The following is a 16,125-nucleotide window of genomic DNA, read 5'->3' as shown; positions in this document are numbered from 1 at the left end:
TTGCAAGATCGGTGGCATGTTTGTTTGTAGCTGTGCCAACGTCACTGGTGCAAGTACATCAATCTATATGTGAGACTTGTTACACTTTTACCCCCCCTTCGAGTTTGGTATCTATCGTTTCGTTCATAGCAGGGTTTGGGAGAATAGCGCCCGTATTTTTCTTTGAATCTAGACTTGATAAGGGTGAGATGTGCAATGCGGGGACCGTGAGGTTGGCGTGGCTGAGTGTGAGCAACAGCAAGCCGTAGGTCATCCAAGGAGTGCCTGGTGCAAGTGTTGTAATCTGGCTGCGATGGAAATCGATCAGAGGTTGATCTCGGATTATACAACTGCCAAATATACAGTGGCCAGCGTTGGTTGAACGTCTTTGTTGAAGCTTGTTGATTGCTATGCTACTAAAGACCAGAAGGAAAAGACACTGTTAAGCTGGCTTGGAGCATGCCCCAACCTTGTCGTTGCTTTCCAATGTGTAAGATAACCATCGAGAACTAGTCACTACTTGTATGGTCCCTCATAATCTGGTTGACCAGGACGCTTGCCGTATTTCCTTGACTGGGAGTGATGCGGCAGGAGCTTTCTCTGGCATTTGTAGCAGACCGCCATACTACAACGAGTACATGAGATAATTCCCTTGACTCTTGGCATTTTAGCACGATCTAGTAGTTGACCACCGAAGTGACTCACTCATTGCACGATGTGCACAGGCCATGACCGAAGCGTTCCCAGCGAGTTTTGTGATGGCAGTTCTGGAGCGTGCTACCGGCATGACCTGCCTGGATGTTGGAGACAGTTAAGGTGTTGGTCTTTGGTGCTAGAAGGGGGTTGGTCGTTGCGGGCGTACCCGAAGCTGAAGGCCATTGAGGAGTGGCTTGCGATATGAGAGGACTTGGCGTCACAGTTGAGCTCCCGGTGAGCGTTTGCGCAGTACTGCCAGTAAGGTCATGATTGAACGTCTAGCAGACGTCAGCAGAGTGTGCATTGGTCGAACAGGGGTTACCTGCAAGATCTGGAGCTCGCCGACTAGTTGGTTTCGCACTCACTGCCTAATGTCAGTCACCGTCCAGTCACCAACAGGCATCGCCCTACTTACACAGAAGAGCGACGGCACCAGCAGTGGCCATGATGGCGGTGGAAGATTTAGTGAGTCGAAGGCAAAAGACGTGTATATAACGTGTGAAAGCGAGTGATCGGACAAAGTGTGATCTCCAGGCGTGAGTATGGCGTTAAGGGGCAAATCGAGTGGCTGAAGTTGCAAAACTGGGAAGGCGACGGAGAGCAAGGGAAGATGGAAGAGAGCGAGCGAGGTAAACAACAGTGCTATGCCGACTACGGAGCGAGGAAAAGGTGGAGGAGTCGCAAGTCCTATATGGGCAGGTGCAGACGAGGTGAAAGTGAGACAAGACAGACAGTGCCAGTAAAAAGGGTGCAACGTTATAGTCAGTGGATGTGGCTATGAAAGAACACACGGCAGGTAAGAAGCTGACAAGGACGAGGCCAGCAGGAAGGCGAGGAAGAAGGGTGGTGGTGGTGCTGTCAAGTCCTGGGCGTTGACGCTGCTGGAGCCCCTATGCTTCAAGACCGTCGACAGGAAAACCGGCAGCTTGTTGGCATGAATCCTTGGCTCTCCCGTAGAATGTGCGCACAGAGGGCATGTTGAGTAATGAGTATGAACAGAGGTGTTTGCTATGCAGTGTTCAACTGCTTCCTGCACCGGCGAAAAAAAGATGCACAGCGACGGTCGATCGGCTGCAAGGTGCACAAGGGCTGTTCAGTGGTGATGTTCGATACGCGAGAGGAGCATCGGCCACGAGACCGTCCTACACTGCACGCGTCTGCCGGCACAAAGGCCCCCCCCCCCTCCCCCAAGACCCCAAGCGCATGGGTGGGTTGCGGATTTCACTCGCCTTGAGCGTTCGGCTAAGAGTGGAGCGCGGGAACGACAGGTGCATGCAGTTAGCGGCTTGGCTGCAGCGCTAACCCGATCAGGCACGCCTGTCTTCGCACCTGCAAAGGACGCAACCTCACCCGGGGAAAGAGGAGGCGCTTCTCGACAACGTGCACGCCTCGACGCCCGCGCAAGCTCCGAAAGGCCGCCCACTGCTTCACTGTCGATGACCATACCTCTTCCAGCTTGCCTGGCGGACTTGCGCTCGCGGTAGCCCCCACCGGCAGATAACACCAGTGCCGGCGGCGCGTCCTCGCAACTCACCCTAGCTGGCTTTCTCAACATTCCTCAGCCTTCTACATGGCGCCCGTACTTGATACACCTACTACGCGCATACGAAGCTCAGAACGTCCACGCAGACGCCACATCTCCGACTCGGTGCCCGCCAGCAAAAAGCGCAAATACGTGCCAGGTGGACCAGGAGGCGGGGGACGATACGTGGATGACGAGGGGGTAGAAACACCAGTCGGAGGAACAGGACCAGGTGGCTACGCGTACATCGGTCCCCGCGGCCGCATCGGACGCCTCAACGCCGAACGGCAAGGTGTCACTCTGCCCGAGCTCGCGCCCTCGCCCTCATCGTACCCACGACTGCGACGCGAAAGGCCGCCTGCTGGACCGCGTTCCAGCTCGGCTGCTGCAGTCGCCGCCGCCGTGGCGCAAAACGATGGATACAAGCCGAGGGAGGAGCGGAGCTGGGATGAGTTTCACCCGGATCTCGACATTGACGCCGAGCTTCCCGTCTACAGCGCAGATCTGATCGATGGCGTAAGCCATGCAGATTCCACTCCGGGCACATCAGGGCAAGCCTCTTCTACAGGTCAATATGCGGTGGACAACGGCATCTCGGCCATGCTCGACGGTCTGCGCGCGCAACAGACACAAGATGAAGATCTGGAAGATGCTTATACCGGTCCAGCCAGCATCTTGGCCACTCCCAAGAGGCGGCCAGGCCGCCCACCGCGCCACAGAGACTCCATGCTTGCTGGACTTGGATCCCCGCCCCGGCCACGCATTCTCCCTCTACCAACTATGAATCCGAGGGAAAAGCTGAACCTGCCGAAACCAAGTGTGCGCAAGGTCGATCCCTTCAAGGCCCACGAGGAGAGCGAAGGGGTCAAGGTCAACTACGTCGACCGAACCATGGCGAACATCGGCTACCAAGAGAGCGAGGTCTTCGCTAGGGCTGAAAACAATTTGATTCGACTTCCTGAGGGCTCCATAGAAGAAGACCTCGATCTTACACTACAGAACGAGGTCGAGGGGTCGACAACAGCAATTGCAGTTGGACGTGTTGAATACGACATGGACGAACAAGATGATGTGTGGCTAGATGCACTCAATGTGCAACGCAAAGCCGAGGACGTCGAAGCCATCAAACCTGCGATATTCGAGGTCACCATAACCCAGATCGAGAAGGAGTGGCATGCACTGGAGAAACGTAAGTGCTGAAGCCCTGTGTTCTGAGCGCATCAAGCTGCTGACAATACCAAGGCATTCCGAAGCCAAACCCAAAGCCACCGCAAACACATCGGCCACGGTCCAGCAGTGCGGCCGCAGTAAACGGTGAACCTGCAGGACAAGGTGAGGAACAGGATACCAAATGTGCAATCTGCGACGATGGTGACTGCGAGAACACCAACGCCATAGTGTTCTGTGATGGGTGTGATTTGGCAGTCCATCAAGAGTGCTACGGTGTGCCTTTCATACCAGAAGGACAATGGCTTTGCAGACGGTGTCAACTGGTGGGTCGCGGCACCCCTGCTAGCGAGCTTCCGGTACGTCCCTGCCTGTACGATGATGGTGAACCTTACTGATCTCGCACAGGGCTGCATATTCTGTCCGAACGGAGATGGCGCTTTCAAACAGACGACAGCTATGAAATGGGCACATCTCCTATGCGCTATGTGGATACCTGAAGTGTCACTTGGCAATGTGACATTCCAAGAGCCGGTACAGGATGTCGAAAAAGTCCCCAAGACACGTTGGAAGCTGGTGAGTGCATGTACGTTTGACTCTGGGTCATGCCATTATTAACTGAAACCGCAGTCTTGCTACATCTGCAAACAAAAGATGGGGGCATGCATTCAATGTGGTCACAAGTCGTGCTTCGAAGCCTTCCATGTCACCTGTGCACGCAAAGCTCGACTATGCTTGCGGATGAAGTCTTCCCAATCATCGAATCCGCTCGATTCCACTGTGCTTAAGGCGTACTGTGATCGACACACTCCTTCGGATTGGAGGCGCGAGAACGACGTAGAGGGAGCAATTGCAGACGCAAAAGCCTTTTACCGACACACAATGCGCCACATTCGCTGGCCCGATAGCCAGGCTTATGCTTTATCGATAGGTTCAACCCACCCAGCGCACGCGATCGACGACGAGGACGACGGCGTCCCAGGCAATAACAAGCGAAAGCGTGGGCAGCCAGCCAAATCTTGGAGGCTGCCATCTGGTGCACCAGTTGTTCCTCAGGCCGTCTACCACAATGTCGAAAACGCTTTGATCAAGTTTAACGTTCGCAAACGTAAGGAGTTTGTGCAAGAAGCCTGCAAATACTGGACGTTAAAACGTGAGGCACGCCGCGGTGCTGCCTTACTCAAGCGTCTCCAACTACAGATGGAAGCGTTCTCATCTATGGAGATCACCCGCCGCAACTTTGCGGGGATGGGCGCTGCCGGTCGGCCTCGACTGCAACGTCGCATCGAATTCGCTGAGCGGTTGGAAGACGACATGGAGCAAATTCGTGTTCTTTGCGAAAACGTCAAGGCACGCGAGGCTGAGAAGTTGAAAGATGTCATGATCCTCAAGGATATCCTCGACTGCGTCTACTTCCCCATCCCGCATATCCTCAGCCCTATCTTGGACAAAGCGATCAAGTAAGTATCATAGTCCTTGTCGACTCGTGCAATGTTGACTAACCAACTCTTTAGCCATGACAACAAGGGAGTCTTCATCGAAGGCTTTAGTAAGCTGAGAGGCAAGCTTGACGACAAATTTTACACATCTGTTCAGGTGTTCAATGACGACTTGCTTGCGGTATTGAGCGCGCAGATTGACTTTGTACCCATGTCCAACGTGGGGCGTTTGGAGAACGAGTCTACTAAGGCAATGCCTCACACCCTGACATCCGAACAGAAAGAAACGAAGAAATTGATCAAGCGCATCATCAAGGCTGTTCAACCGATGGTGGAGGATGCGCTGCGCAAAGAGGCCGATATGACCAAATTCCCGGTCGAGAAGCTCCCCGATCTTGAGAGCATTTTTGCACAGAAGCTGCAGGGCAGGCACGCTGCTGTTTCGGTTGAAGATGCTCCTCAAGACACGGTTGAAACAGAGCAGATGAGCTATGGCGATGCTGCTGAGCCAGCGACAAACGGCCTTGGCCACGAAGAAGCAACCAAGAAGGCAGATGATATTCAGCTCGCGCCTACGCCCGATGATAATGCTACTGACAACAATCACTCGATACACGACGAGGCTACAGACGAGGCTGCCATTGCAGCTCAACTTGGGCAAGACGCCCTACACGCCTCTCATGGAGAGCTCCAGGATGATGTGATGGAGCTTGATGTCAAGCAAGACAGTGGGCGTACGGAGCCTCTCACGCCACCGAGGTCTGAGAAGAACCTACTCGACCCACTTCACAACGGAGGCGTTCCATGGTATCTTAAAGCGTTTGACATTCACGGCACAACGGTGCACGAACCCATCTGGGAAGGCCCCCAGGTACTTCGAGACATGAGCGAAGATCTTAGCGAGCTCGATGACGATGAGCTTGACGGACTCGCTGATTCCGACCCAGTACAACCGGACGAAAATGCACCTGACGCTCAGGCGATTGAGTTGCGCAAAGCAGCCGCGCGCAAGAGACAGAGAAGGTCACGAGCGTACAGATGATTTTGTGTTTATTTTCTTTCACATTGTTTCACACCGGCATGCACCTTTCGGTCTTGCCATGTACCACTTCTGGCTTTGTAGCATATCCCGCAACTTGATAGATGAGGCGCAATTGGAGTTGGGCTCTAATGGGACGGTCAGACGCCGCGGAATTACCCTTGTGGGATCTTGGAGTTGATCTTTGCAAAGCATTTCAGCAGGGAGTAATGGGATGTGAGGCTTGCTGCCAGGCAAGACTGGCAGTGATAGTAATTGCAGCTACGATACAGATGTACACGCTCTGACCTGATTTACATGCTCCATACGAGTCCACGGCCTGCCACGCCAAAGACACACTTCGCACCTGTTACATGCACTAAAGCGCTTTAGCAGACGCAAAGCCGTCGACCAGTGACGTCACGAAGATACGTGGAGTCTCTTCCGAGCTGCACGCTGGAACAGGTCGCTGCGACAGGGCGGGTGCGGCTTCCCCCTGGCCTTCGCAGTTGCCTCACTTTGTCGGACGCCAAGAGGCGCGCCTGCCTTTGTTCGATCTGTCGCCAGCGTACGACTGTTCAACAAAGGCTCGCTCACGACCTGCTGCCCGTCCCTCACCCACCAAGCACCGAGGAATCCGTCCAGCGTCCATCGACTATCGTCCATCGCTGTCCCCACTCACCTGCAAGGTTGCAACGTTTCGCTGCGGCAGCCTGACTAGCGTGAACGCTTACTAAATAAAGGCGCGGCTCTGTCGATCAGCCCTGCTAGAGCTGCCAAAAAATCCAGACCTTCTTACCAACAAACACCACCTCACACTCCGTCATCTCCCATCACCACTGCAATCCGCACCGCAGCACAAGATGGAATACGAGAACGAACAACGCGGCTACGACGGTTTGTCTCGATGGCCCGGTGCCACTGCACCACTCGCTAACATGGACGCGTAGACGAGCCTCGTGGCTATGAGCGCGACCGCAGCAGGTCACCGCGCCGTGAGAGTCGTGACAACGACAACGTGCGCGCCCGCAGCGCTTCTCCCAACGACCGTGACAGCCGGTATGTGCCCCTCACCTCCATACTGATGACCACCTCTGTTGATACGCGCCCCAGTGGCCCGCCGCCCCAGCCTCGCGACCGTCAGACAGACGAGAGCCGCAACGAGGGCTCCAATCTCTTCGTCACAGGCATCCACCCCAGTCTGACTGAGGAGGAGGTCACACGTCTCTTCGAGAAGTATGGTGAAGTCGAGCAGTGCAACATCATGCGCGATCCTCACACCAAGGAGTCCCGTGGCTTTGGTTTCGTCAACATGGTCACCTCTGACCAGGCAGACGCTGCCAAGGAGGGTCTGCAGGGCGAGGTCCACCAGGGCAGGACACTGAGCATCGAGAAGGCTCGCCGTGCGCGTCCCCGTACTCCCACCCCGGGCAAGTACTACGGCCCCCCCAAGCGTGGTAAGTATGACTGCTCCCAATTCTCTAGCACAAGCTGACAATGGAGTAGAGTTTGGTGGCCCTGGCGGCGGCGCTGGCAGGGGCGGAGGCCGAGGAGGTCCTCGCTACGGCGACCGCTACGGCGACGACCGACGGGGTGGTGGTGGCTATGGCCGTCGCGATGACTATGGCTCTCGCCGCTACGAAGACCGTGGCTACGGCGGTGGCCGACGAGACGACTATGGCCCTCGTGGCGTAGACCGCTACGCTTCTGACCGTGGCTATGGCGGCAGGGAAGGCGGCAGGGAAGGCGGCCGTGATGGCGGCCGTGATGGTGGTCGTGACGGTGGTCGTGACGATCGTCGCGGTGGCAGCAGCGGCGGCGGCTACTACGACCGACCCCCTCCCCCAGCTGGTGGTTCCGGAGGCGGCTACGGCGATGCTCCTCCTCCTCGCGAATCGTACAGCGGAGGCCGCTCGTACGAGGGTGGTGACTACGACCGCTCTTACCGTTAGCTCCCCTGCTAATCATGGTAGAACCCAAGCGGTACTGAGCAGGTTTCGCAGGACTACCTCTGATCTAGGGCGGGCTACTCTTTTAGCACTTCACGCACGTAACCCCATGGGTACGCCAATGGGCTTGCTTCATAATACGGCTTCACATCACTGGGAATGGTCGGCAAAATTTCCTCGATATAATTCGCAGCAGCGCACGGTAGCACACTTCGATAGTTTGCTATCTTGCGGCTCGACAATTCCTACACATCTTCCGCTCGGTAGTTTTCCTTGGAGAAACGGTTATCAGCACTCGGTAAAGGCTTCTGGGACATCACTCACAGCCCTTGAGAGCATCAGTCGTCTTGAGCATCTACATCGACACCAAATTGTACTTCTATAACTTCCCTTACGATGCAACCTGGACGTCAAATAATTCATCCGCACCACCTTCCGCGCCACCAACACTGTCTAAATATTGTCAATATCACCCATCATAATCGCCCCCGTGTCAACAGCCCGCGACAGAGTCAAAATAAGCGGCCAGCAGTCATCGCTTTCCGGCCACAACAGCATACACCGCCAGGTAATTGCGCAATACCCTGTCTCGCCTAAGACGTAGCGATAAGAAACAGATCCACTTTGTACTACGCCATCTAAAACTGGCTGCGATGCGCTGTGAGCAAGCAGTCTTGAAGCTCTAAAAGCTCTGACTCGCGTCTTGCCAGTGCCCGTGACGACAATACGCAAACGGTTGCTGAGGTTTGTGCCAAAGCAAACGGGTGCTGCGATGTCTTGCAGGTCGCGAGCACTGGCCGACGGGCAGCTGCAGCTGCAGACGAACGAAGGTGCGTGTCCCGACTTCCGTTCGTGTACTCTTTCCTTTGGACTGGCAAACAATCCTCTTAGCTTTGCTGTGATCGCGCGACTGTACGTCTGCGGTATGCGAGATATGGTAAGAACTTAAGATTGCATTATGCCCTGCTTCACGTTCGGCATGGCTTGCATGGCTACACAGCAGCATCTGTGCCGAGTTGAGCTACAGCCGAACACCTGCTCAGGTAGGTATCGCATTATCTGCAGGATGCGCAGCTGGAGCATAAATCTTGTCAGACACTGCCCTTTGCATTGTTTATGGCAAACCGCTGTCTGTCAACTGGAAATCATCATCGTAGTGGATCGTATCTGCGGCTGCTCGCTGAGGATGTCCAATCTTGACATCCACACACATGCGCTACGGTGGTCCTCTCGTGAGACGGGTTGGTACCTGGATATTGTCCGCCATATGTTTGACAGGCTCGGACCGGCGCTCGAAGAAGCTTACGTAGACATGTGGGGGTTCCGTAGATCCTGTAGTGTAATTAAAATTGCCCGCACGAGCTGGTCTATATCTGGTTTGCGCGTCAAAGCGCTCTTCTCGTAAACATCACGCATGTCTCGACAGAGCAAAGCAGCTGGAACGCATGCAGGAGAAACGGCGCCAATACGGATAGTAATCGAGAGTGCAGCTGTCTCAGGGCTGGCGTTGCACCGAGTTAGGCTTTATTACCCCTGAACCCGGGTTCTGGGCAACGACTAGGTAGGACCATTGCATCCGGCGCATTTATGGTGAGCTAACGTTGCTCGGGCTTACAGATGATGAGCGCAGATACCAATCGATCCCTCCTGGGCTCTTGAGTCAAACCTTTGTTCTCTATGCATCGTATGCTCCTTGCTAGCCATTGTGTATGTCGATAACTTCATGTCAGGGACGCGCCGATTGTTCACCTGCTACGTTTGAATGCGACAACGCGCCACGCGGCTATTCCACTGTAAGCGCATGCCATTTGGTGTTGTCTCTGACTTATGTATGCTGATAATGTGGTATAGAAGAAACCCAGCAGTCACTCTTCACGTTGTACGGATTCTATTCGTTCTCCGCCACCGCGCACCCCATCCATTTCTATCTTCGACGCCATACGATGACGAAGAGGAAGGTCATTCCTTTCCTCGCCTTCGCTGCGACTGTTTCTATCTTTCTCTTCTTCTCTAGCGCGACAGTCCATAGGACATGGAACGGGTTACCGCAGCACATAGGGCTAGGAGCGCACATAGGGAACAGCCATGCGCATGAGGTATCCGCAAGCGGCAGCCAGCAGGAGCCAGACTATGCCAACTGGAACCCCAGACCGGACTTCAAAGCTGGTTCAGCCTTACCAGCAGGGCACAACTACACATCTACACTTGTGATCGCGCGCACGAAAGAGGAGGATATGGATTGGTTGCAGCACGAGATTCCCGACCAACAAACAGCTATCTATGTCGTAGACGACCCTTCAGCACCACTCCACCCACCCAAAAACAAAGGTCATGAGGTCATGGTTTATCTGACCTACATAATCGACCATTACGACAACCTCTCCGACATTTCGATATTTACGCACGCCCACCGCTATGCATGGCATAATGATGAATACCTTGGCAGCGACGCTGCAAACATGATCTCGCGCTTGTCCCACCCGCGCGTCTGGCGTGAAGGGTTTGTCAACCTGCGCTGTAGCTGGTATCCCGGGTGTCCGGATTGGATGCATCCAGGCGAGACTGTGCAAAACGATTTCAAGCAAGAGGAGGTTCTGCTCGCCAAATCATGGTCAGAGTTGTTCCCGCTCGATAAGGTCCCGAGCGTGCTTGCGCAACCGTGCTGTGCGCAGTTTGCGCTGAGCAGGGAACGGATTCAGGCAAAGAGCCATGCGCAGTATGTCTGGTACAGGGAGTGGTTGTTCCAAACGAAGATTCCGGATGAACTCTCCGGTCGCATTTGGGAGTATGTGTGGCAATTTGTCTTTACTGGAGAAAGCGTCTTATGTCCCAGTGAAAGCGTCTGCTTCTGCGATCAGTACGGTACATGTTTTGGTGGCAGCGAAGAGTTTGATGATTTCAAGAGTTTGAAGAATGAACTAAAGGATCGCGAGAAGGATTTGAGGGATTGGGAAAATAAGGGAAAGGACATCGAAAAACTGGAGAAACCAGAGCCGGGGAAGGACAGGAAGTATCGAGCCGAGATCGATCGATTACGGCCAATTGTGGACAGACTGCTGTCTGAGGCGGAGGCGAGAGGGAAAGATCCCAAGAACAGAGCGAAAGAGGCGGGGAGAGAGTGGCACGAGGGCGATGGTTTTTGAGGGAAGTCATTTTTAGGTCAGGCGTTCCGGTACGGAAAGAAGCTGGGAGGATATCCATCTACATGTTCAGACCCTCTACGAAGTAGAGTGCAAACATGGACTACATCATTCAAGCAAATTCCATCTTCTCGTAATGCATGTTATTGCCTAATATACAATGATTCGCCCTGTGATTCACGCTCAGACTGACCACAGACGCCGGATTTGGCGTTGTAGAATGCAATGGTTTTTGCGCACCCACTCAACAAAAACAGTATGTCTTCTGGCCGAGCACCTCCAGAACTTACAAGAGTAGCTTGCAGCCCTCAGTCAACACCGGAAATAGGTACCAAGACACTGGTGTTGTTTTCTGAGTTTCAAGATCGACGTTACGTAAGCGATGCGTGCAAACTTGACGCACGCAGTGCAAACAACACAAACCTTGCCCACCGCGAACCCACGAATGCGCCGCTGCTGGTCGGCTGCCGTCTTTTGCTTGTCACTTGTACACAACAGGGACAACCACCCGATAGCAAGCACCAGCACACATAGGTGCGCAAACCGCCATTGCAACGTTGTCTTGTCTCCGAATTTGTTTCGATTGAAGCAAACTTCACCTGCATGTATCGAGTGTCACATCATCATCGTTCAAACAGTATCTTTCTGCTTTTTGGCATCTCGCGTCTGTTGTTGTCAAACCACCTTATCTCACATCAAACTTCATTTTCTGCTGCTACCATCAAACCAAATCATGTGCCCAGATCTTGTCAAACCAGCTCGATGGGATGCAGCATTCAAAAAGGCTTTGGGTTTGCCCGAGAGCCTGATTTGCATCGAGTCCATTCGCTATTCCCTCCTTAGTCTTTCGACACGTACTTACAGACGAGATTTTGATAGTTTTCCTTCTGCGATCACACGACCCTAGTCTGCCGCACAAGAGGCTTGTTTGACGTCGTTTGTTTGACCAGCCCTGGTGATCAGCAGCAATGGCGACGAACGCTCCCTACTACCAGATGCGCGCCAGCCAGCCGTCCACAAATACCAACACCACGAACGTTGCAGCGCAAGTTTGCATTTCCCAAGACAGAGAACATGTTCTCACGCCAGCCAGCGCTATCGACCATCCGATTGAGAACCAACAGCTGCCTCAGCACCTCGAACGTGCCACCCATCAGATTGAAGCAGACAACCAGCAAAACACCTTTGAGGAGAATCACAACCTTGTGGAGCTGCTTGAAGCTGTAACAACGGCTGCAGACCAATCTTCCTCGACCATGGCTCCCAGCGAGATAACACCAGCAGCACCAGTCCCACAAAGCAGAAGTAAGAGAAAGAGAGGGTTCACTCCTTCAACAGACGCATCTACTACTAGTCAACCCACATCTCAGAACCGCATGAGCTCGTCCGCAAAACGCCAGTGTATCGACCCATTACCCGACAGTTCCAATGTCCAAGTCACCGATAGAGACACTACCACAGGATCTCCCACCACACGTACTAGCCCATCGCCATCACACGAAACTATCCTCACTGATGCGCGTGCAGCAGGAGTTCACTCGGCAGCAGCACTCTTTCGCCGAACCTCCTTGCTCACAACACGCAAGTACACCCGCCCACCTATGTCTAAGCTCTTCATGTCCCTCAACATAACGCCCGAGAATTTTATCACCTTGCAAGCCCTCGCAAAGTCCTATATGCTCTCGCCCGCACATCCTGAACGACAGTCTTGCGTCGGCAGTCGCGGAAAAGGGGACACCGACATGGTCAAGCTGCGTTTGTTCAACTGCGTGCGGGACTTTCTTGTTGATGGCGGCGTGGGCGAGCAATTCTTCGGTGAGCATGTCGAGAAGCCGGGAGAAAGAGAGAGTAGTGAGCTTGCTGCGGTGCTGGGTGAGGAGGGTGGAAGAGGGGAAAAGCTGGTGTGGCCGAAAGACGGAAATAAGATCATCAGTCTCGTTACGCCCTTGATGAGGAGAATGGTTACAAACGAGCGGCAGAGGTTATATGCTATTGATACGAGGAAGGGAGGGCGAAAGGCGGAGAAGGATGAGACTGTTGAAGCTGGCAGTCACAGCAATTCGCCTGGTGCTTCTGCGCACGAGGCGGCGCAGCGCCTCCACACAGCCTTTGATCCCACACTTGAGCGTCCTGCTGCTCTCCAACAGTCGTCGCCTCCAACGCCAATTCCAGGAATGAATTCCACATTCCTACCGAACACCACCACACCTCCCGCCTCGGATCCACGAATCGTCTCTTCGCCAGCCTCTACCCCGGCAACTTTGCCCACCGACTCCGCTGAGCCCCATCTCACACACATCAACATTTTCCTGACCTACACCTCCAGCAACACCAAACAGAGCATCAAGCTGGACGAAAAGCGTATCTCTACGACTCGACCCGCGCATCTGACATTCTACAACTACAGCGCTTTCGTAGAGCAGGTCAGCACCATGGCCAACCAAGCCGAGATGCGCCACCCCTCTCTGAAGATCCCAAGGTCCACTTGCGCAGCCACAGAGGTAGGCGACAGCGAGAACCTGCGCGGTCTTGCCGCCGCCGCCAACGCCCTGCAACCCGACAAGGACGACCAGCTACGACCACCAACGCCAACACACGATGTGAGCCCGCGCTACACAGTAAAGACTATCGGTCCCATGGGCTGGCAGGTCGTCGACAACGCAGAGACATGGTACCACGTCCTCACTGAACGCGCATTTGCGGCCTGGGCAGACGGCGTGTGCAATTTCATCGTTGAGCTCCGCGGTTTTGCTCATGTGCTGCCGCCGGCGAGGAAAGAGAGTGCCGATGTCGAGATGGAAGGGGCGTGAGTACCGGTCACTAGATGGTAGTTGGTGCATGGAATGGCGTTGAGTTTGTTGTGTATTCGATTTTGGGAGCATCTGCATAGTGCTAGAAGGCGAGAGTCTGAATTCAGACCCAGTCCATCGGACTGGTGATCTTTTGTTCTCACCAGGTTTTGTACACAGTCACTTCACAAATCTATCGAGTCTCCATTGTACTCTAGTGCAACATCTATTGCTTTTCCACTCGTACATGCCTGGCCGTGATGCACACTCATCTTCATGTGTTCATGATCTCACTCGCGAACTTGCTTCTCGCCCTGATTTTTGGGCCATAGAAGACAAGGATCCACGGCACGATTGTAAGTAATGTGCCAATGCCACCCAGCAAGCTGCTCGCCGGGCCGTAGCCAAGCTTGTTGTACATTTGCGTGGTGATGAGAGGGAAAATACCACCTGTGACATGTGGTTAGCCAGCTATTCGAATGCATTATGAGGAAACGGCGAGCGTACCAAGGATGTTTCTGCAGAAAGACTGCGCCGCGAGCGCCGAGCTAGCATATCGATGATACGTATCGGCGAGGTAGTTGAACACGCTAAGATAGATAGTGAAGATGCCAATGGTAGCAATGGCCACAGCGATCGTAGGTACGATCCAGTGTATGCTCGGACCACTGGTCCAACCAAACATGAACAAGCCAATCGGCATACACGCGCTCTCCACGCAAGCGAAATACAGCCGTCCCTCGGGCGTGTTGATGAGCTTACCGTGCTTCCGTGCAAGCTTTTCTTGGTAGATGGACAGCACGCTTGCGATCAGTGCACCCACGCACATCGCTGCGAAGACGGCGTTGGCTTGTTGCAGAGAGAAGCCGTGGCTGTTCTGGAAGACGAGGGGAATGGCAGCCAGTGTTAGATACAGAACAGCCCAGGAGAAAGCCACCCAGAGAGAAAACCAGAAAACGACGGGTTCGGTGAAAAGGAGGTGGAAAGGCCGGTAGAGGGAAACGCCAACCATGGTTTTGAGCGAGGCACGTTCTTCGTCAGACTTGACCCTCCAGCGAATATGTCGAGATATTGTGGCTTGCGGTTTCTCTGGATTGGACATGTTGAAGCCGTAGTAGCCTGCTGCTTCTAGCTCATCGTACCACTTGTTGAGTGCTTTTGCTTTCTTCGAAAGGAGTACGGAGCCTCTTGTTTCTTTGAAGACCAAGCAAATGATAACGACCATGATGGCATTCACGATAGTCTGAATATAAAATATCCATCTCCAGGACAAGTTCTGCGCGACGAATCCAGAAACTAAAGGACCCCAACCTGTGCCGAAGAGTGCAGCCCCGGAGAAAAGGGCCATTGGTGTATTGCGGTCCTGGGCATGATAGATGTCAGACACAACACCTCCTACCATTGTCGAGAAAGTAGAGCCGCCTACTCCAACTAGGAAGCGAACGACGAGCATACCTGCATATGAATGCGTAAAGCCAGTGCATAGTTGGCAGATGACGAACAGAATGCCAGAGGCGAGGAACACTGGACGCCGGCCATTGATCTCGGAGAATGGGGCCAGAACCATAGGTGCAACAGCAAACCCTGAACAGATCATTAGAGACGTTCCAAACTCGATGTGGGCTCTTGCTTGGACAACATACCTGATGTGAATGTGGTGATACCGACTAGGACAGCAACATTACTAACGCCCCATTCCGCTGACATCTGCGCAACGCCTGGACTGTACGATCCTGCAGCATAGGCCGTCAGGGCCGTGATGGCACACGCGACCCATATTGTAAAGTTCTTCCTCTTTTCAGACCAATCGAATGGGTTTGTGTATTTCACAAGGTTTGGCGGTTCGGGAGGTGGTCCGTGATCGTTACCCGTCGTCGGATGTATTGACGGAAGCAAATTGGTCGGATGCGGAAGCTCCGTCTCGAAGGTCAGGTACCTCCATACAATTTCTTCAGTGCTGGCATCAACAGGACGGTCGTTGTCGGTCAAGTCCCCCTCTTGCTCGTCGAACTTCTCGTTCTCCAGGTCTTTGGTACTGCTGAAAGCGGGGTTAGAACTTTGTCGAGAGTCAACATCCGGGAATGCTGCTATTCCCGTGCTATGACCTAAGTTCTCAATTCCTGGTTGCGAGTCCCTTGGCAGTTCGATCTCTGAGCTGGCTGACATATTGTTGTTTAATTGCTCAGGGCCTCCTCTTCTCGCAAATTTTGTTCGGGGTTCGAAGAGGCTGGTGAATTTTGATACAAGACAAAAATTGGGGATGATGATGATTAAAATCTAGAGCCCCGTAGCTTTGAACTCGGGAAGAGCCCACACGCGTGGGAAGTCGGGCGTCCGTAAGCCGAATTTGTGACCAAGCGAGCGAATGGAGACCAAGCTTGAACCGGATTTACGGCTGGTTTCAATAGAATCGGGGGCATAGGTAA

General features: G+C 53.8%; 6 protein-coding genes across 6 annotated transcripts, besides 3 other annotated features; 4 read left to right on the top strand and 2 right to left on the bottom strand.

Annotated features, from left to right (window-relative positions):
- Positions 1-680: 680 nt before the first annotated feature.
- On the bottom strand, positions 681-1,121 carry EKO05_0004086 (uncharacterized protein; the record flags this gene model as incomplete). The annotated part of the gene is made up of 3 exons (XM_059636310.1): positions 681-953; positions 998-1,020; positions 1,091-1,121. 3 exons carry the CDS (start codon positions 1,119-1,121, stop codon positions 681-683), a joined length of 327 nt encoding a protein of 108 aa, XP_059492293.1.
- Positions 1,122-2,245: 1,124 nt separating this feature from the next.
- EKO05_0004085 (uncharacterized protein) lies at positions 2,246-5,845 on the top strand (the record flags this gene model as incomplete). Its single annotated transcript, XM_038938741.1, has 5 exons — positions 2,246-3,386; positions 3,440-3,723; positions 3,773-3,940; positions 3,995-4,824; positions 4,879-5,845. 5 exons carry the CDS (start codon positions 2,246-2,248, stop codon positions 5,843-5,845), a joined length of 3,390 nt encoding a protein of 1,129 aa, XP_038799899.1.
- Positions 5,846-6,684: 839 nt separating this feature from the next.
- EKO05_0004084 (uncharacterized protein) lies at positions 6,685-7,811 on the top strand (the record flags this gene model as incomplete). Its single annotated transcript, XM_059636309.1, has 5 exons — positions 6,685-6,718; positions 6,772-6,880; positions 6,935-7,278; positions 7,328-7,747; positions 7,795-7,811. 5 exons carry the CDS (start codon positions 6,685-6,687, stop codon positions 7,809-7,811), a joined length of 924 nt encoding a protein of 307 aa, XP_059492292.1.
- Positions 7,342-7,376: a tandem repeat.
- Positions 7,382-7,413: a tandem repeat.
- Positions 7,543-7,644: a tandem repeat.
- Positions 7,812-9,713: 1,902 nt separating the features above from the next.
- EKO05_0004083 (uncharacterized protein) lies at positions 9,714-10,913 on the top strand (the record flags this gene model as incomplete). Its single annotated transcript, XM_038945492.1, has 1 exon — positions 9,714-10,913. The coding sequence occupies one exon, from the start codon at positions 9,714-9,716 to the stop codon at positions 10,911-10,913; it is 1,200 nt and encodes a 399-aa protein (XP_038799897.1).
- A 965-nt stretch (positions 10,914-11,878) lies between these two features.
- On the top strand, positions 11,879-13,720 carry EKO05_0004082 (uncharacterized protein; the record flags this gene model as incomplete). The annotated part of the gene is made up of 1 exon (XM_038945491.1): positions 11,879-13,720. One exon carries the CDS (start codon positions 11,879-11,881, stop codon positions 13,718-13,720), a length of 1,842 nt encoding a protein of 613 aa, XP_038799896.1.
- Positions 13,721-13,973: 253 nt separating this feature from the next.
- EKO05_0004081 (uncharacterized protein) lies at positions 13,974-15,865 on the bottom strand (the record flags this gene model as incomplete). The annotated part of the gene is made up of 3 exons (XM_038938924.1): positions 13,974-14,149; positions 14,207-15,283; positions 15,343-15,865. The coding sequence occupies 3 exons, from the start codon at positions 15,863-15,865 to the stop codon at positions 13,974-13,976; spliced, it is 1,776 nt and encodes a 591-aa protein (XP_038799895.1).
- Between the last annotated feature and the right edge of the window lie 260 nt (positions 15,866-16,125).

This window comes from Ascochyta rabiei, chromosome 6 (genome assembly GCF_004011695.2).
Source record: "Ascochyta rabiei chromosome 6, complete sequence".
NCBI classification, from domain to species: domain Eukaryota; kingdom Fungi; phylum Ascomycota; class Dothideomycetes; order Pleosporales; family Didymellaceae; genus Ascochyta; species Ascochyta rabiei.
This window is presented reverse-complemented; position numbering and strand designations above follow the sequence as displayed.